This window comes from Talpa occidentalis, unplaced genomic scaffold (assembly GCF_014898055.3).
Source record: "Talpa occidentalis isolate TD23 unplaced genomic scaffold, MPIMG_talOcc4v2.1 talOcc4.7, whole genome shotgun sequence".
NCBI classification, from domain to species: Eukaryota; Metazoa; Chordata; class Mammalia; order Eulipotyphla; family Talpidae; genus Talpa; species Talpa occidentalis.
Genome location: NW_023605083.1, coordinates 58,627,790 through 58,649,371, shown reverse-complemented (window position 1 = coordinate 58,649,371; position 21,582 = coordinate 58,627,790). Strand labels below are relative to the sequence as shown.

Sequence of the window (21,582 nt, the reverse complement as noted above, 5' to 3'; positions counted from 1 at the left end):
ACACCCCTGGTTTTCTTTGGAAAAAGAAGAAACTGTATAAACAGGGCATGAAATAGACTTAAAATCAATCTGTGAGGCTCTGTTCTCACAGAAAAAACTACTAGAAAAAATTAAATTTCAAATATTTCCATTTAATGTGGACAAAAAATACGACGTTCATATATGAAATATACACTAGTAATTTCATTCATAATATAAACTAATTTAGGTAAAATTTATTCTTCCCAGGGCTCTAAATTAAACAGGTATTCTTTTCCATTTTTAGGAATAATAATGGTAATGATAAATAAAAGTATGATTTCCTGACCTGAACTAAAATTTAAATAGATTTAAATAAAATATATGAAAATATCTAAGTAAAACAAGAAGTCTTTAACTATTATAATTTTGCAATGACAATAGTTTCTCTAACATCAAAAAAAAATCTAGCCTCTAGATATATTTTTGTCAATATAAAACTATAAAAATAATCACAATAGAATCTTTTATATATAAGTTAAAGAAACAATTTCACATGATACCTCCTAACACTCAAGAATTACAATCCAGAAGGGATAGTCTCCCTGAAACAGAAAGAAGTTCTTTCTTTTTTGTCACCTCCATTCCTTATAGATAATCTTTATTTCACATCATTTACACAGAAATAATTATCACAATCTGACAGGTAGATAAGAGAAAAATTTGCCATATAGAGTTCATCAAATAAATTTACTCAGTCTTCTTCGTATGTTTCTTTTTAACCTTATCTGAAGCATCGGCTGCAGCTTTTGAAGTCGATGAACCAGTACCATTGAAAGATGATTTGGTTTCACTTTTCTTTTCAGGTGATGTAAAGTGTTGCTGCCTGCCAAACAGCATCCGACTCAAAGCATCCTCAATAGGAGCAAAAAATGTAGTAGAACTCTCTGTAATCATCATGGATATCTGGGGGAAAAAAGTTCAGTTTTGAATTTAAATATAGTTGTTTTCTGTTTCTCAAAACTAAGAAATAAAAAAGATTCAAAATGCATTTTTATTGACATAATTGACATTTAATTTTTTATTGACATAATTGACATTTAATTTTTATTGACATAATTGACATTTAATATTACATTAGTTACAAATGTACAAGAGAATGATTCAGCACTTGTGTATACTGCAAAATGATCACTACAATAAGTCTAGTTAACATCTGTCACCATATAGAGTCAAAAAATGATTTTTTCCTGTGATGAGAATTTTTTGGATCTATTCCTTAGCAACCAGCAAATATGCAGTCACTAACTGCACATTTCTTCCCCATGACTTATTTTATAACTGGAAGCTTGTACCTTTTGACCCCTTTTACCAATTCACCTACCCACAACCATCTCTGGCAACCACCAGTCTGTTCTCTGTATCTGGCTGGATTTTCTGGTCTGTTTTAAGCTCCCCATAGAATATTTCTTTCCTTGTCTGATTTATTTCACTTAGTATATTGCCCTCAAGATCAATCCACGTTGCTTCAAATGGCAAAATTTATTTCTTTTATGGCTAAACAGTATTCATTGTGTGTACATATGTGTGTGCACACTTGTGTGCACCACATTTTCTTTATCCATTCATCAATCAATGAATACCTTTGTTAGTTATTATAAATATATTTCTGCATGTTGGTCATTGTAAATAAAAGTTGCAATGAACATGGAGTTGTGTATATCTTTTTGAGTTAGTGTTTACATTTTCTTCAGCTAAATATCTTGAAGTAGAATTGCTTGATCATAAAGTTCTATTTTTAACTTTCTGAAGAACCTCCACATTATTTTCCATTGCAGCTGCAACAACTTACATTCCTAAACAACAATGCACCAAGGTTCCCTTTCCTCCATATCCTCGCAAACACTGGTTATTCTTGTTTTCAGCTTTTATGTTAAGGTCAATTCCCTCTATGCCCACTTTGATGAGTTTTTAACAAATGGATGTTGAATTCTGTCAATTTTTTTGGCATTCAATCAGATTATCATATGATTTTTAACCTTCATTTTGTTAATGTAGTGTATGACACTGATTTGTTGATACTGAATCACCCTTCAATCTCTGGAATAAATTTTACTTGATCATGGTGTGTGCTCTTTTATTTTTAATGTATTATTGAATTTGTTTTGCTAATATTTTATGGTGAATTTCTGCTTCTATGTACACCAGAAACACTGGCCTATAATTTTATTTTCTTGTGGTGTCTTGTGGTATCTGATTTTATTTTATTTTTTGCAGATGAAAAGTAACTTTATTTTTTTTTGCTTAAATATTTTATATAATTCTTACATCTTTTTTCATCTTTGCACAATGCATGCATTTTCATTTTGGTTATATTCCCCACACAATTGCACCCCCCCCCTTATTTTGACTCTAGGCCTTCCTTCCCCCCCCCCCCCAGTAGTGTATCTCTGGCTTATAGTTGCTTGTTGATTTTGATTTTTACGTTGTATTGATTAGTCTTTTTCCTGGTCTCTGAGCTCCCATATCTGATTTTATTATCAGGAAAGTAATGGCCTTGTACAAGGAGTTTGGAAGAATTCTTCTATTTTCTGGAAGAGTTTAAGAAAGGTTGGTATTAATTCTTTGAATATCTGGTAGGATACACCAGTGAAGTCATCTGGTTCTGGGCATTTGTTTGTTGGAAGGTTTTTGATTACTATTCAATCTCCTTAATAGTAATCACACTGTTCCAATCTTCTATTTCTCCATGATTCAGACTTGGTAGGCTGTATATTTTTAGGAATTTATCTATTTCTTATATTATGGTTTGTCCTATTTGTTAGCATATAATTGTTCATGACAGTCTCTATTGATTATTTGATTTCTATTGTATCAGTTGTAATGTCTTCACTTTCATATATGATTCATTTATCTGAATACTCTCACTTCTTTTCATGGTGAGTCTAAGTAAGGATTTATCAAATATGTTTATCTCTTAAAAGAATTTGTTCTTAAAATGACCTACATCAAAAATCCTGCAAATGACATTTGTTGCTAAGAGTGTGGGAAAAAAGAAACACTCACTCATTGTTGGTGGGAATTAAGTTAGTACAACCTCTATGGAAAACAGTACGAAGATTTCTTTAAAAACCAAAAATGGAAATATTGTATGATTCAGCAACACCACACTAGGTATTTATCCAAAGAATATGAAGACACTAATATGTTCATAGCACCCCTAAGTTTACAGCTGCATTATTCACCATAGACAAGACATAGAATTCTACCTAAATGCCCACTGACCAACGATTAGATAAGAAAAATTGTGGTATATATGTATATGTTTAAGTGTCTACACACACACACACAAACACACACACACACACACACTCATTCCATGGAATACTACTCAGCTATTAAAAAGATGAAATAGTGACTTTGGGGACAATATGGATAGACCTTAAGGTGGTTATGCTGGGCCTCCCCGGTAGCGCAGCGGTTGAGCGCTGGGTTGCGAAGCTGCCCGCAGCCTCTGCAGCGCCGGTTCGATCCCCGGCTGCTCCCCAGCCACCAGAGGAGGGTCCCGCATGGCGCGCAGACCTCTCCTGCCTCCCGCTGCTCCCCTCAGCAGTGTACTTCGGTCCTTCTGCCTGCTCTGCTCCCCGCTCTGGGTCTGGTGAATTCTCTCACCCTCCCGCGCTTCTGACTGTACCCAGTGCTTGTATAAACAAAACAAACAAATAAATAAATAAATAAATAAACATGCCTCTATAAAATTAAAAAAAAAAAGTCAAATAAAAAAAAGGTGGTTATGCTAAGTGAAATAAAAGCGAGTATGAAGTGAAAGATAATTACTGGATGGTTTCTCTCACTTGTGGAATATAATTAACCAAAAAAAACAAACCAGCAAAACACAACAAAAATAGCTCATAGACTCTGAAAACTATGGTGAGTACCAGCAGGAAAGAGAGGAGGAAGGAGAGCTTAGAAGGGGTAAGATGACAGTGTACTGACACTGAAGCTTTGGAGGAGGGAAAGTGAAGCATGTGTACATATTGAGGTGACATGTTGTACTCCCAAATTTATATATTTTGTGAATGACATATCAAAAAAAGCTTGATTAAAAAACCCAACTCTTAGATTTCATTAAACCTTTCTATTGTGCTTTTAGTCTCTGTTTTACTTATTTCCACTTTAATCTGTTTTTTTTTAAAGAGATCTTTTCTGTCATTTACTTTTTTTTTTTAAAGATTTATTTATTTATTTATTTATTTATTTATTTATTTATTTATACAAGCACTGGGTACAGTCAGAAGCGTGGGAGGGTGAGAGAATTCACCAGAGCCAGAGCAGGGAGCAGAGCAGGCAGAAGGACCGAAGTACACTGCTGAGGGGAGCAGCGGGCGGCAGGAGAGGTCTGTGCGCCATGCGGGACCCTCCTCCGGTGGCTGGGGAGCAGCCAGGGATCGAACCGGTACTGCAGAGGCTGCGGGCAGCTTCGCAACCCAGTGCTCAACCACTGCGCCACCGGGGAGACCCCACTTTAATCTGTGATTTCCTTCCTTCTACTAAGTTTGGGATTCAAATGTTCTTCTTTTTCATGATCTATCTTAGATGAGTACAAACTGTACAAACAAAGAGATTTCAAAAACCTAGCATATAGCAATAGTTCAATAGTCCTACAGCTAAGCCAACAGTTCAGAAGCCAGCAGTTCAGCACTGGCAGACAGGTTAAGAGTTCAAGGCCAGTGAAGGCGAAACTGCCCGGGGATATATGTTAGGCTTAAACTGAGATACCAAAAGGATGAAATTCTAGAAAAACAAATCTGAAATAGAACAGTACTCACAAAACCTAAAACCAAGCATCAATAGGATTAAAATAATCTACGTGTGCATTATACTTGGCTGCCAGAAAAATACTGAATGCAATACCTGCTTCAAGGACTTTACAGACCTTACAGAAACAGGCAAGAAAATCAGAAATTACAGAACCGTAAATAGTAAGTGCACTAATGGAGGTTTGTCCAGAAATGTTATGAAAGGGATATAGACTTGAAAGTCATTACCATACAAGTAGAAGATACAGGCATGAATATGAATGTGGTCATCTGGAGAGAAAACAGTGCAAGAAGAGTCTAAATATAATGTTAATGTTTAAGTGTATACCATTATTGGGTAAAATCTAAGAACTTCCTTATATTAAATTATATTAACCATTAGAATGGTTACAATGAGACATAATAGTTTAATTATCTTGATAAGTGCTTTGCTTCATGAATTGTCATAAAAGATAAGAGAATTTACATAAAAACAATTGTCTATTATTGGGAAAATAATAATGTAATTTTATAAAATCCAAAAGTGAAAGTATCAGAAACTAAAGAATATTTCTGAGAACATGAACTACAATATTTTTCAAAGTTGAATGTTTAAATAGAATCTTCACTCCTAGTAGACTCATCACTCATCTAAGAAGTATTGTTGGCTTCAGAAATTACTGCTGAGACAGACTTATGGGGTTTAAGGACAGACTTCTGTGAATTCACACTCTTATCAGGCTTTGATTCAATAAAGTGACACAAATATAATGGTGGCAAATGAATAAACCCTATTCTCTGATAAATAAAAATTGTCTCCTTATTTAACAAATTATTAAAAGAAAAAGCATATTACCTAAACTAAATAGCATTTGACTTCATGGCCTCTTTCTTATTAAAAAAGACAGGGAATAAAAGAAACCCTGAGAGGGCAGAGCAACATGGCGGCGAGGAGACGCTGCGAGTAAGATCTCCCATTAAAAAAAAGTTAATAGGGAGGAAAAGCGGCAGGTCCCAGAGAGAACTGGGACACGGAAGATAAACCGACGACTCCAGCAAACTGCCCGAAGAAGAAAGTTGCCATAAAAGAGGACTAGAAGGGAGGGAAGCGCAGAACCCTGCTCCCCTCCCCCGCCCACAGAGGCGGCACTCTCCGAACCGCAGAGAGGAGGAAAACAACAAACCAAAACGACCAACAAGAACAAACGACGCAGCAAGCGGGACTGTGAGTGGAAAGGAACTATTGCAGCCACCACACCCCGTGAACGGGAGCTGAGGCGAACCCTGCAGGATTCGCCACGGCGGTGAGCTAAGGCTCCGGGCGCCATTAGAGAAGAACAAAGACCCCGGGAGACGCGCACACAGCCCGGGCTGCCGGTAAGCTTGCGCGGAAAGCGGCGCGCTTGAAAAGCAAGAGCAGACCTGGATCGCGGCTGCCCAGGTCCCCGCGCCTGCGACCTAGGCTTGTGGGGAGACACGAGGAGGTCCTCACTGAGGTGAAGGTCCCTCCCTGAGTGAGCAGGAACCAGGCGCCCAGGCACGGAAGCGGTGCAAAAGGCGCCATTCCCGCGCCACTGAACTGGGCTACAGCCCGCGTCCTGGACCTGAGGGCTTTGAACTGAGACCCGGGGCACGAAAATTCAGGGCGTGGGTTCTCCACGACGGTGGGGCACAAGGCAGACACAGCACCCCAAAGCTGTTGAGGTGTACCCTACCATTCCCACTCTGTTCCCTGTCCCACGGGGTGGGGGGAGGCGAAAAACAGCCCCCAAGGACAATAGGAGAGATCTCTGGCGCCACCTAGCGACCAGAAAAAAAAAGTCACTAACACCCCATAGAACAGGAAATTTCTTAAGACTGCTTGAAAAGGGCAGAAGGCTTCTGGAGGACCCAGTGGCCAGCTGGGAAGTTAGCCCACGCCAGGCCCCTTCCGACCAGCAGTCTGAGCCCACAGAGGGAGCAGGTACCCACGTCCGGGGCAGACCGGGTGCGCAGAAGAGTGTGCCTGAAACCGGAGGCGCAGGGACTGCATCCCGCTTTGCCATTTTAGAACAGGGACATTTCTTCAGTAAAAACTGCCTAAAACCAGCAGAAAGCTCCCCCAGAAGACAGAGATGGCTCCTGGAAGAGCCAGAGGGGAGCGGAGAAGTTCACCCAAGATGCCAGTCAGTCCGAGCAACACAGTGTCCCAACGCATACGACAAATTAGAAAACCGACAGTAGGGAGTAGAAGAACCACACGCAACCTAACAACTCCTCAGCAAAGAAGCACACCACAAAAAGAAAACCACTCCCCAGATTGCAACGACAGCAACTTGGAAGAACTTCTGAGCCTTCCAGAAAGAGAATTTAAAATTGCCATGATTAAAAAAGTGATAGATCAGAAGAAGGAAATTGAGTCCCTAAAGAGGGAAGTAAAAGAAATGCAGGAGATCAAAGAATTAATGGAGGAACTAAAGAACTCTGGGAAAAGCAATGAAAGCAGAATAGATGAAATGGAAGAACGAATAAGTAATCTTGAAGACACAGAAATAAAAAGAACCAAAACAGAAAAGGAAAGAGAAGTACGAAGGAAAAAGAATGAAGAAAGACTTCGGGAACTATCTGACTCCATGAGGAAAGGAAATATAAGAGTTATAGGAATTCCAGAAGGAGAGGAGAGAGATGTAGGAACAGAGAAAATATTCCAGGAGATAATTGAAGAGAACTTCCCAAATGCGAAGAAGGAGCTGAAAATTGATATACAGGAAGCAAGAAGAACACCAAACTTCCATGACGAAAGGAAAAACACAGCAAGACACATAATAGTAAAGCTCCCAAGAATCCAGGACAAGGAAAAAATAATGAAGCTGACAAGAGGGAAGAAACAGATAACATTCAAAGGAAAACCAATCAGGCTGACATCAGACTTCTCCGAAGAAACACTACGGGCAAGGAGAGAGTGGAGGGACATAGTCAACAGACTCCAAGAAAACAGATGCCAACCAAGAATACTCTATCCCGCAAAGCTCTCTTTCCTCCATGAAGAAAGAATATGGACCTTCCCAGACAAAGAGAAACTCTGGAATTTCATTAAGACTAAACCCCCACTCCAAAAAATACTACAAGGAATCCTAAAGCCAGAACCTCAGAGGGACGAATAACAACGAAAGAAGACCAAAAAAAAAAAAAGTTATTAAAAGAATAAATAAATAAAATCAAAGGAAAGACAAACATAATGGCAAATACAGATGCTAACATATCAATATTAACTCTAAATGTAAATGGACTAAACTCTTCAATAAAAAGACACAGAGTTGCAGCCTGGATTAAGAAACAAAACCCAACCTTTTGCTGTCTCCAGGAAACACATTTAGCTACAAAAGATAAAAATAGGCTCAAAGTCAAAGGATGGAAAACAATCCTACAAGCAAATGGGCCAAAAAAGAAAGCAGGAACAGCTATACTTATATCAGATAAAACAGACTTCAAACTCAAAAAAATAAAAAGAGACCCCAATGGTCACTACATTATGATTAAGGGGACAATACTTCAAGAAGAAATAACACTCATTAACATATACTCACCAAACGAAAGAGCACCAAAATATATCAGACAACTGTTGTCCTCTCTGAAAACAGACATCAGAGAAAACACATACGTAGTGGGAGACTTCAACACACCACTATCAACAATGGATAGATCAACAAGACAAAAAATAAGTAAAGAAACTAAAGCTCTAAATAAGGACCTAGAGCATTTGGGCTTAACAGACATCTATAGAATACTAAACCCAAAAAAAACGGAGTACACATTTTTCTCAAGCGCACATGGATCATTCTCCAGGATCGATCACATACTGGGGCACAAGACAAATATCAACAGATACACCAAGATTGAAATCATACCAACCATCTTTTCTGACCACGAAGGCATCAAACTAGAAATAAATCATAAAAAGAAGGCAAGGAACTATCCTACCTCATGGAGATTAAAAGCCACACTACTGGAAGACCACTGGACTAACGAGGAGATCAAAGAAGAAATTAAAAAATTCTTTGAATTGAATGACAAGCAGTACACCAATATCCTAAATGAATGGGATGCAGCAAAAGCAGTAATAAGAGGAAAATATATAGCAATAGAAGCTCACATCAAAAAACAAGAAAGACCGCCCGCTGCTCCCCTCAGCAGTGTACTTCGGTCCTTCTGCCTGCTCTGCTCCCCGGTCTGGCTCTGGTGAGTTCTCTCACCCTCCCGCGCTTCTGACTGTACCCAGTGCATGTATAAACAAAAACAAACAAACAAATAAATAAATAAACAAACATGCCTCTATTTAAAAAAAAAAAAAAAGATTTCTAAAAAAAAAAAAAAAACAAGAAAGAACTCAAAGAAACAACCTAATCTCGAAGCTCAAAGATCTAGAAAAAGAACAACAAAAAAACCCCAAAACCAGTAGAAGAAAAGAAATAATAAAAACCAAAGCAGAAATAAATGAAATTGAAACTAAAAAAACAATCAAAAAGATCAATGAAACCAAGAGCTGGTTCTTTGAAAAAATAAATAAAATAGACAAACCCCTAGCCAGGCTCACAAAGGAAAAAAGGGAGAAAGCACAAATACACAGGATCATAAATGAAAGAGGAGAAATCACAACGGACACAGCAGAAATCAAAAGAATAATCAGTAACTACTATGAACAGTTATATGGAAACAAGTTCAACAATCTAGAGGAGATGGACAAATTCCTACAACTCTACAATCACCCAAAGCTAGATAAAGAAGAAATAGAACACCTAAACAGACCAATTACAAGCAGCGAAATTGAAATGGTAATCAAAAACCTCCCCAAAAACAAAAGCCCAGGACCTGATGGATTTACAAATGAATTCTACCAAATATTCAGAGACGAATTAGTGCCTATCCTTCACAAACTCTTCCAAAAAATTGAGAAGGAAGGGACAATACCAAACACGTTCTATGAAGCCAATATTACACTAATACCAAAACCGAATAAGGACAACACAAAAAAGGAAAACTATAGGCCAATCTCCCTAATGAACACTGATGCAAAAATCCTCAATAAAATTTTAGCTATCAGTATCCAACAATGTATCCATAAGATAATTCACCACGACCAAGTTGGATTCATTCCAGGGGCACAAGGATGGTTTAACATCCGAAAATCAATCAACGTTATCCAACACATCAACAAAAAGAAATATAAAAACCATATGATAATATCAATAGATGCTGAGAAAGCTTTCGACAAAGTGCAACACCCCTTCATGATAAAAGCCCTTGAAATTCTTGGGATACAAGGAACATACCTCAACATCATAAAGGCCATCTATGACAAGCCAACAGCCAGTATCATTCTCAATGGTGAAAAGTTGAAAGCAATTCCATTAAGATCTGGAACAAGACAAGGATGTCCACTCTCACCACTGCTTTTCAATATAATACTGGAAGTCCTAGCCAGAGCAATAAGACAAGAGAAAGACATCCAAGGAATCCAAATAGGAAAAGAAGAAGTCAAACTATCACTATTTGCAGATGATATGATAATATACATAGAGAACCCCAAAATCTCCACAGAAAAACTAATTCAACTCATTAATCAATTCAGTAAAGTGGCAGGATACAAAATCAACATGCAAAAGTCAGTAGCCTTCCTATACACAAACAATAAATCTGAAGAAGAAGAAATCAAAAAAACCATCCCTTTTATTATCGAAACAAAAAAATCAAATATTTGGGAATAAATCTAACAAAAGAGGTAAAGGACCTATACAAGAAAACTATAAAACACTTTTAAAAGAAATAGAAGAAGACACAAAGAAATGGAAAGACATCCCCTGCTCATGGATTGGAAGAATAAACATTATTAAAATGGCCATCCTACCAAAAGCAATATACAGATTCAATGCTATTCCAATCAAAATCTCAATGGCATTCTTCAAAGAAATAGAACAATTATTGATGAAATTCATATGGAATCACCAAAAACCCGAATAGCCAAAGCTCTACTGAAAAAAAAAGAAGGAAATGGAGGCATCACACTCCCAGACTTCAAACTATACTACAAAGCCATAATCATCAAAACTGCATGGTATTGGAACAAGAACAGACATACAGACCAATGGAATCGAATAGAAAATCCAGAAATAAACCCACAGATTTATGGTCAACTAATCTTTGACAAAGGAGCAAAGACTATGCATTGGAGCAAAGAAAGTTTGTTCAATAAATGGTGCTGGGAAAACTGGGTCGCTACATGCAAAAGAATGAAGCTTGACCACTACCTCACACCATACACAAAAATCAACTCAAAATGGATTAAAGAACTAGACATAAGACCTGAAACCATAAAATACATAGAAGGAAATATAGGCGAAACACTACGGGATTTGCACATCAAAGACATCTTTACAGACACATCACCCAAAGCAGTGATAGTGAAGACAAAGATAAACAGATGGGACTACATCAAATTAAAGAGCTTCTGCACAGCAAAAGAGACAATAACAAAAACAAAGAGAAACCCCACCAACTGGGAGAACATTTTTGCACCCAACACTAATGATAAAGGACTGATCACAAAAATCTGCAAAGAGCTGATGAGACTCAGCAACAACAAAGAAAATAATCCAGTCAAAAAATGGGCAGAAGAGCTAAAAAGAAACTTCTCTGAAGAGGAAATGCAAATGGCCAACAGACATATGAAAAAATGTTCAACATCACTTGTCATCAGGGAAATGCAAATCAAAACTACCATGAGATACCATCTCACACCAGTGAGAATGGCACATATTAAAAAAACTAGCAACAACAAATGTTGGCGAGGATGTGGAGAAAAAGGAACTCTTGTGCACTGTTGGTGGGAGTGCAAACTGGTCCAACCACTATGGAGAGCTGTGTGGAGATTTCTGGACCTACTAAACATAGAGCTTCCATATGATCCAGCAATTCCACTCCTAGGTATTTACCCAAAGGACACAGAAACATCAATTCCAAAGAGCACCTGCACCCCTATGTTTATAGCAGCACTGTTTACAATAGCTAAGCTTTGGAAACAGCCCAAATGCCCAAAAATAGATGACTGGATCAAGAAGATGTGGTACATATATACCATGGAATATTACTCAGCATTCAAAAAAGATAAACACATGCAATTTGCAGCAACATGGATGGCACTGGAAGGGATCATGCTCAGCGAAATAAGCCAAAAAGAAAAAGAAAAATACCGGATGGTCTCACTCATAGCAGGAATCTAGAAAACTTAAATAAGGGACCAGGAAAATGAATATAAGAAAGTGAAAATCAAAATCAACAAAAAACTATGAACCAGAGACACTTTTTGGGGTGGGGGGGCGGGAGGGGAAGGATTGGGGTCAGAATGGGGCGTTTGCAATTGTATGGGGGAATATAAAAATAAAATTTAATATTTAAAAAAAAAAAACTCAATGGCATTCTTCAAAGAAATAGAACAATTATTGATGAAATTCATATGGAATCACCAAAAACCCCGAATAGCCAAAGCTCTCCTGAAAAAAAAAGAAGGGAATGGAGGCATCACACTCCCAGACTTCAAACTCTACTACAAAGCCATAATCATCAAAACTGCATGGTATTGGAACAAGAACAGACACACAGACCAATGGAATAGAATAGAAAATCCAGAAATAAACCCACAGATTTATGGTCAACTAATCTTTGACAAAGGAGCAAAGACTATGCATTGGAGCAAAGAAGTTTGTTCAATAAATGGTGCTGGGAAAACTGGGTCGCTACATGCAAAAGAATGAAGCTTGACCACTACCTCACACCATACACAAAAATCAACTCAAAATGGATTAAAGAACTAGACATAAGACCTGAAACCATAAAATACATAGAAGGAAATATAGGCGAAACACTACGGGATTTGCACATCAAAGACATCTTTACAGACACATCACCCAAAGCAGTGATAGTGAAGACAAAGATAAACAGATGGGACTACATCAAATTAAAGAGCTTCTGCACAGCAAAAGAGACAATAACAAAAACAAAGAGAAACCCCACCAACTGGGAGAACATTTTTGCACCCAACACTAATGATAAAGGACTGATCACAAAAATCTGCAAAGAGCTGATGAGACTCAGCAACAACAAAGAAAATAATCCAGTCAAAAAATGGGCAGAAGAGCTAAAAAGAAACTTCTCTGAAGAGGAAATGCAAATGGCCAACAGACATATGAAAAAATGTTCAACATCACTTGTAATCAGGGAAATGCAAATCAAAACTACCATGAAATACCATCTCACACCAGTGAGAATGGCACATATTAAAAAAACTAGCAACAACAAATGTTGGCGAGGGTGTGGAGAAAAAGGAACTCTTCTGCACTGTTGGTGGGAGTGCAAACTGGTCCAACCACTATGGAGAGCTGTGTGGAGATTTCTGGACCTACTAAACATAGAGCTTCCATATGATCCAGCAATTCCACTCCTAGGTATTTACCCAAAGGAAACAGAAACATCAATTCCAAAGAGCACCTGCACCCCTATGTTTATAGCAGCACTGTTTACAATAGCTAAGCTTTGGAAACAACCCAAATGCCCAAAAATAGATGACTGGATCAAGAAGATGTGGTACATATATACCATGGAATATTACTCAGCATTCAAAAAAGATAAACACATGCAGTTTGCAGCAACATGGATGGCGCTGGAAGGGATCATGCTCAGCGAAATAAGCCAAAAAGAAAAAGAAAAATACCGGATGGTCTCACTCATAGCAGGAATCTAGAAAACTTAAATAAGGGACCAGGAAAATGAATATAAGAAAGTGAAAATCAAAATCAACAAAAAACTATGAACCAGAGACACTTTTTGGGGGGTGGGGGGCGGGAGGGGAAGGATTGGGGTCAGAATGGGGCGTTTCCAATTGTATGGGGGAATATAAAAAAAAATTTATTATTAAAAAAAAAAAAAAGAAACCCTAAAGATAATGTGATATACAAAACATCCTAAAATAGAAATCCATTCACGTAAAGAAAGTAACTCTGCCACATTCACACCATTTCAAAAATGCCAGAAAAATATGATATACAATGCAAGTTCTTTAAGGATATAAAGAGTACTTATGTACTTTTATATCCTCTATCACGTCTAAAGTTGAGAATACAATGAATAACTTCTACCTCACATAAATAATTCAAAGACTATTAAAGATATCTGTAGAATCAAAATTTGCATAAAAAATTTCTCTCTCCTCCCAGAACATACTTCTTCCTGTCCTAACCTTCCCAAATCCAATCCTTTGCAGTTTAACTCAAGTGTTTATTCCATTAAGCCTTCCTTGATGTCCTCCAAAGCAAGACACCTTGCCCTATAATAAATACCTGATGGCATGTGGCTTTTTTTGGGTCACTCTATGCTTTCTTCATTGGTGATGTCATTCACTCAAACATGAATAATTATCAACTCAAATCACTATCAAGTATATTAAAAACTTAAGATTTCCACTTTTATAAATGCCCTTTTCAAAAAGTTGAGAAAATGAATTGTTCATTTTTGATAGTATAGCCTTAGATGATAATAATGAAAGACTACAGAGAGACCTAAAAGGAGAGATCTGGTCATTTAGTCAGTCAACAAATGTATACTAAAAATCTAGTACATGGGCCTCCCCAGTGGTACAAGGGGAAAGACACAACCTATGAAGCTGTCCATAGCCTCTGCAGCATGAGTTCGATCCCCGGCCGGCCAGGGAGCAACCCACATGGTGCAGCAGACCTCTCCTGACTCGCCTGCTGATCAGCAGCGTACTTTGGACAATCTGCCTGTTCTGTTCCCCACTCTGTCTCTGGTGAATCCTCTCACCCCCCACATCTCTGGCCTATACCCCAGCTCCTGTATGCATAAATAAATAAATCTTTAAAAAAAATCTAGTATATGTACTGGATAGAAAGCTAGTGATACAATGATGAATAAAACAACCTTAGTCCCCTTCCTCATAAAATTTAAAAGTAAAGTGTACATGTCTCATATTATTTTTGACAGTAACATCTTCAGGATAGAGTCTTATTCAAAGTTTGTAAGTCTATTTGCATCCCACAAAGGGCCTACTAACACTTCATTCATATATTCATGTTCTTCATTCATGTATTCCATAATATACTATCTGAATTACACCTCTCCACAGCATTCAGCAGAACTGACCAGTCCATCCTTATTAAAATCATCTCCTGCTTATCCTCTTAGTTCATCAATCACTTTCTGATTCTAAACCTCCCTTTCCTAAATATTAGAGAATCTCAAGGCTGTTCTTATTCCTGTTTGTCACTACTATCGCAATAAAAATGCCAACAAGTTCTTTTATGGAGTTGCATAAGTTGCTATTGTTAGCAAAAACAGATGAGAAAATTTTGAAAAGATGCATTATCTAGAGAACATCTGTAAATAAAATTTGCTTTCTTTTAACCTTTTCATCAGGCTGATGCTTTATCTCTTAATATTTAAAAGACTTATATATACTAGGATGACAAGTCATCTGTGATATATTACAAGTATTTTATTATAGCTGGACAGTTGTATTTTCACTTTGTCCATGGTGGTTTTGCCATGCAACTTAAAAAAAGTTATGGAGTCAAATTTATCAATCTTTTCTTTATAAATAAATCAGTAAGTGCAAGGAAAGACATAATACAAACCTAAAATTAGTGAAATTAAAAAAACAGGAAAAAAATCAAACCAATGGATGGGTCTTTTAAACAAATCAATGAAGCTGATGAATCTAACTAGTTAGACTGATTTTAAAAGATAGAAAATACATAAATGACATGAAGAATTAAAATGGAGGGAGACACTACAACAAATTCTACAGACATTAAAAGGGTAACAAAGAACTATTATGAACAATTAAATGTCAACAAAACTGAAAACAAGTGAAATGGCAAATTCCTTGAAAAATACAACTTACCAAAATGAACACACTACAAAAGAAAACCTGAATAGTCCTACATCAAACAATTAACTAAGAAATAACATAAAACCTACATAAACTCTTGCAGAAAGTAGAAAATTGGACATTTCTCAATTTATTTAATGAGCTCAATGTTATGCTGATACAAAAGTCAGCATAAAAGGGCCTCCCTGGTGGTGCAAGCGGTTGAGCGCAGCACTGTGAAGCTGTCCGCAGCCTCTGCAGCGCAGGTTTGATCCCAGCTGGCCACGGAGCAACCCACGTGGCACAGCAGACATCTCCTGTCTCGCCCGCTGCTCCCCTCAGCAGTGTATTTCGGTCATTCTGCCTGTTCTGTTCCCCGCTCTGTCTCTGGTGAATCCTCTCACCCTCCCGCACATCTGGCCTGTACTCCAGTTCTTGTATAAATAAAATAAATCTTTTTTAAAAAAATCAGACAAAGGACTTGCAAACAACTCATTTCAAAGAAACTAGACCCCTTCATGAACACATTGGGGAAAAAACCTTGAAAAATATTAGCAAACTGAATCCAGCAGTATACAAAAAGGATACATATGACTAAGTGGATCTTACCAAAGAAATAAAAAGGTAATACAATATTTTTTAAAAATCATTCCATGTACTCTACCATAGTAACAGAATATGCGACAAAAAATACATGATCATCTCAACCAACGCAGATAAAGTACTTATAGAATAGAAAGGAATGTCCTCAACCTAATAAACAGCATCTATAAGACACTTATTACTAACATTATACTTAACAGTAAAAGGGTAAATCTTTTTCCACTAAGGTCAGGAACAAGACAAAGACATTCACTCTTAGCATTTCTATTAACTATTTTACTGGAGGTTATACTCAGAATAATAAGGCAAGGAAAAAAATATACAATATCCAGATTAAAAAGTAAAAAAACAAAACTTTTTATTATAGACAATAAGGTCATGTATGGAGACAAAGCTAAAAAATCTACACAAAAATTACAGAACCAATAGATAAATTTAGTAATACAGAACATAAGAATAATACACAAAAACAAACATAAAGCTATATAAAATGTAAAAACCAAATTTTAATTTTTTAAATTATTCTTTATAAAATATCCAAAACCATGAATAGGTCAGAACAAATTTAAATTTAAGGGGCCTCCTTGGTGGTGAGAGAGGTTAAGTCTGAGCACTATCAAACTATCGCCAGCCACTGAAGCATGAGTTCTATGGGAGTTGACCCACATGGCACAGTTGACCCAGTTCCAGGGAGCTGACCCACATGGCACAGCAGACCTCTCCTGTCTAGTCAGCTGTTCCCCTCAGCAGTGTGTTTCAGTAGATCTGCCTGTTCTGCTCCCCACTCTTATCTCTGGTGAACCCTCTCACCCCCTACACACACACCTCTGGTCTACATGCCTCTTATAGGCATAAATAAAATAAATCTTTAAAAAAATAATAAATTTAACAAAATATAGGTAAAATAAGGACAATCATAAAATGTTACTCTGAAAAATTTAAGACCTAAGTAAATGGAAAGAGATATCATATTTCATAGATTGGTAGGTTCAGTATTTTTAAAATATTTTTTCTCCCAAACAGATTTACAAATACAATACAGTCTCAATCACAGCCCCAAAAGTCATTTTTTGGTAGAAAGTGATACCCTAATCCTAATATTTATATGAAAGCCAAAGAAATCTTGATAAAGAACAAAACTGAAGAACTTATTACTTTCATTTCAAGACTTACTGTTATATAGTTATAACTGTATACAGTTATCATATAGCTTGGAGTTGGCTAAACATACACATATAAATCAATGAAACAGAATATAGACCAGAAATAGACCCATATATGTAAGGGTAATCAATTTTCAGCAACAGTGTCAAGGTAAATCAATGAAGGAAAGAACAGCCTTTTCAACACATAATGTAGAAATTCCATATTCATATGAAAAAAAACCCGAAACACCTCATGACAATCATAAAACAATTGGAAATAGATTATAGAACACATGTGCAATGTACAACCTAAAAATGAATTTCTTTTAAATTCTAAAGACATCTGTATTGACAGATTGGAAGAATTAACATTGCTAAGATACAATACCACCCTGATTGGTAGATACAAGGCAATTCCTATGAAAGTGCAAGCTGGCCTTTTTGCAGGAATTGTCAAATTAAAGCTAAAATTCAAAATGGGCATTCAATAACCCAGAATGATCAAATAATCCTAAAAAAGAAGAACAAACTTGGAGGACTCACATTTCTCTCGATATCAAAATAAACTACAAAGCTATAGTAATTAACACTCTGATACTAACATAAAGGTAGGTATAAGATGAATAGAATAAGTGTGAATCTAGAAATAAGCCCTTACATTTACAGTAACTTTTATGGAAAAGATGCCAACTGAATTCATAGTGAGGGAAAGAATAGCCTTTTCAATAAAAAATAGTGGAACAACTAGATATCCACATACACAAGAATAAAGTTAGACCCTTCCTCATACCACATATAAAAATTAACTCAAATTATTAATAGATCATAGAGCTAAGTAAGAGTTAGAACTATAACTCTTCAAAGAAAACAGAGGTTAATCTTTTTTACCTTGATTTGGCAATGGTTTCTTAGAAATGACACCAAAAGCATTTACAATAAAGGATAAAACAAGTAAATTGGACTTTATCAAAAGTTGAAAATTTTATGCTCCCAAAGACACTATCAAGAAAGTGAAATGACAACACACAAAATAGGAGAAGGCATTCTCCTATTGTCAAAACAGGCAAATTTATAGCAACAGAAAATAGATCGGCAGTTGACTATAGCTGGGGTGATTTAGAAGAATATAAAGTGACCATTGATGGATATGAGGAACATCAGAAAATGTTCTAGCATTGTGATGACAGTCACATAACATTGTAAATATATTAAAAATATTAAATTGTATGTGTAATGTATCAATTGTATGTTGTATAAAAATACATCTCTATAATGTTATTACCTATATATATAGCTCAAAATATAAATATATATTACCTACATATCTATATATAGATAATATATATAATATATATTATTTATATATATATATATATATATATATATATATAGCTCATAATCTGTTAGGGTTAGTAGAGGAAGACATAGGTGAAAAGACTCAGACTTTGCCTTGAATATTTGAAGTACTTGAATTATAGCCACAGATGACCCCTATTGCAGAGACTACTGAAGCAGAAATAAATGATCCCAATAGTGACTTGGTCCTTTCTATGATCTAAATTTATATAATATGTGCTGTTTTCCTTTTAAGAATCTCATAGTTAAGTTTTTAATCACAAGTATCTAGGTTGGGATAGAGTTAGCTGTAAAATTTCTCTACACTTATATAATAATCTTATTTTTGAACCTATTGTTTTACTTGTAAATAAGGAACAATATCTAATAAAAAGAATAACGACCAGAATTAGTCTCAGGATACAGTTGCAAATAAAACCAATGTGTCAAGACATAGTGATAGAACAGCATGCATCATCTCCAATTACAATGACAATGACACAGGATTCAGACAGCAAGTGACCTGACTATTCAATAATTAGACAGCAAAGCTAGGATTTAAACTTAAAGCTGTCTATTTCTAAAACCTGTGACATACCACACCTCTCTCTCTTATCTTAAAGAAGGAATCAAACTTGTAATCAGTCAATAATAACAGAAGAGAATGACCACAAATATTTCCTAATATAAAAATTTTAAATTTCAAAGCTTAAAGGAACATCACAGAACATTTACTCCATGTACCTCATTTTACAAATGAAACAATGCTGTCTTCGTAGTCTCTGATATACCTTGGTTATCTCCATTACTCTCTGCCCTCCAATATATTAGGCTATCTGTAAATCTTTCCTGAAGGCCTCAATATAGATCAAATGAGGAATCGTAGAAGAGTGATGTTTTAGAAAGTCAAAGCTACACTGAGTAAACTCCCCAAAATTCATCTCTTTAGACTGTAATAACAGTAAAATATAAATGTTCCTGTTAACTTGCCTAGTATGCAGAATGCTGGTTATATGAGTTTGTATTATCGAGTTATAGCTACTTTGAACTCTTACCTTTGTGGCTACAAGAAACACGGTATAAAAGAACATAAGGTTATGCCTTGCTACTGACAGATGTTTGGTCTGCTGGAATGTGAAGATAATTGACCCAAGCAAGGTTATCTTGGCAGGGCTAAAAATAAAACATATTTTAAGTCAGTAATACACATAATTTCTATATATATTTCCCAAAGAGTATTCTACAAAATATTGTTATTAAATTACAAATAGACAAAATGAGTTCTATAAAGTTTTAGAAATGCCAAATATATAGAAGTAAATACCTTTCTTCACAGCATAAGTGAATGGGGTGGGAAAAGAAAAGCAAGCCCTGATTTGTAGCATTTTCCCATTTTTATGGTATAAATATACTGACCCTTGAACAACACAGTCTCAACTGCAGAGGTCCACTTATACAGGGATTTTCTTATAAATAGGTGATGTACACTTAATTTCAATAAACACAGCACAGTACTGTAAGTGTATTTTCCTTAAGATTTTCTTAACAATATTTTCTTTCCTCTAGCTTACTTTACTGTAAGAATACACTACATAATAACATACAAAGTATTTGTTATATGACTGTTTATGTTATCAGTAAGACTTCTGGTCAACAGTACGTTATCAGTAGTTTCTCAGGAGTAAAGTTATACTCTGATTTTTGACTAGGTGGAGGGAGCAGTCAACACCCCTAACTTGTACATTGTTCAAGGGTCTAATGTATTCCCATCATGACATTTCAAGCTCCTACATGAGGTGGAGAAGAGATACACGCAGTTACCCTCATAAAACAGCTAGGACCAAGTTCTAGCATATTACTTAGCTAACGCTACCAGTAACAGATCATTATCTAAGCTTGCTATGCTAACAACTATAAAAAGATAAATGATAAACTTTTAGGAAGCTAAAATGCAAAATGATAAATTTAAAAGGCCCTCTAAGGGCTTTATGCAAAATAAGTTATTTAATTAGTGCAAGTTGAGGACTAAGTACAAAATAGAAGGAAGTTGGGGCAATGAGGATTTAGGCCTTGCTTAGCAACATGATTGGGCAGCATTCATGTTTTGGCATAGGAGTCTCTAAACTTTTTGATTGCATATCCCCATTTGTAAACTCCCTAATGTATTTTATCAATTAATTTATACATTATATACATGTAAAAATGTAATATAAAATGTATACCAAAGTGATACCATAAAAGGATGAGATTAAAAAAACAAATAGAAATTAGGTTTATCTTAATGTTTGCTGTTTGTTTCTGAGAGCTTGGTTTCTGGACCACATTACCTCACTATGAGCATCCATTTTGGGGTTGCATTCTCTTAGAACATAAATTTAGATGCATCAAACTGAGGAGTAAGGATTTTGTAAACAATATGCGGGGAAAGAACATTGGAGAAAGGCTAAATTCAGTAAAGTCAACGAAAGTGGTTACAAAGATTAGGTTGCATTTAAATTCTTCAAATGGATACAACAGGTACTTTGAATTGGGCAAGAAGAGAATGGGTTATTTCCCCTGATCTTTTTCTTATTTTATATGCAACAAAGTTCAGCTCTGATTTTTAAAGCAAATAGCTGGCCTTTCTGATAATGTATTCATTTGTTTCCATGAGCTTATCATTCTACCAGAACCATACATAATTTGAAATAGAGGTGATACGGTTGTCATCAATGAACATGCCAAGAGCCTGCAACTGATTCTTTTCCACTCACAGAAGTCAGCTCCTATGTGGTTCTCTCTATTAATACACATTCTTCCAACAATTCTACCACAATCTAGAAGTTTT

At 36.1% G+C, this 21,582-nt stretch overlaps 1 protein-coding gene across 1 annotated transcript in view; it reads right to left on the bottom strand.

Moving 5' to 3' along the window:
• Positions 1-689: 689 nt before the first annotated feature.
• The window catches only part of TMEM38B (transmembrane protein 38B), a 41,272-nt gene continuing 20,379 nt past the window's right edge, over positions 690-21,582 (bottom strand). Inside the window, exons 5-6 of the mRNA XM_037493696.1 lie at positions 19,811-19,928; positions 690-924 (exon numbers count right to left, since the gene is read on the bottom strand). Coding sequence (XP_037349593.1) covers positions 709-924; positions 19,811-19,928 — 334 coding nt within the window. The 3' untranslated portion in view covers positions 690-708. The remainder of the gene's footprint in view (positions 925-19,810; positions 19,929-21,582) is intronic.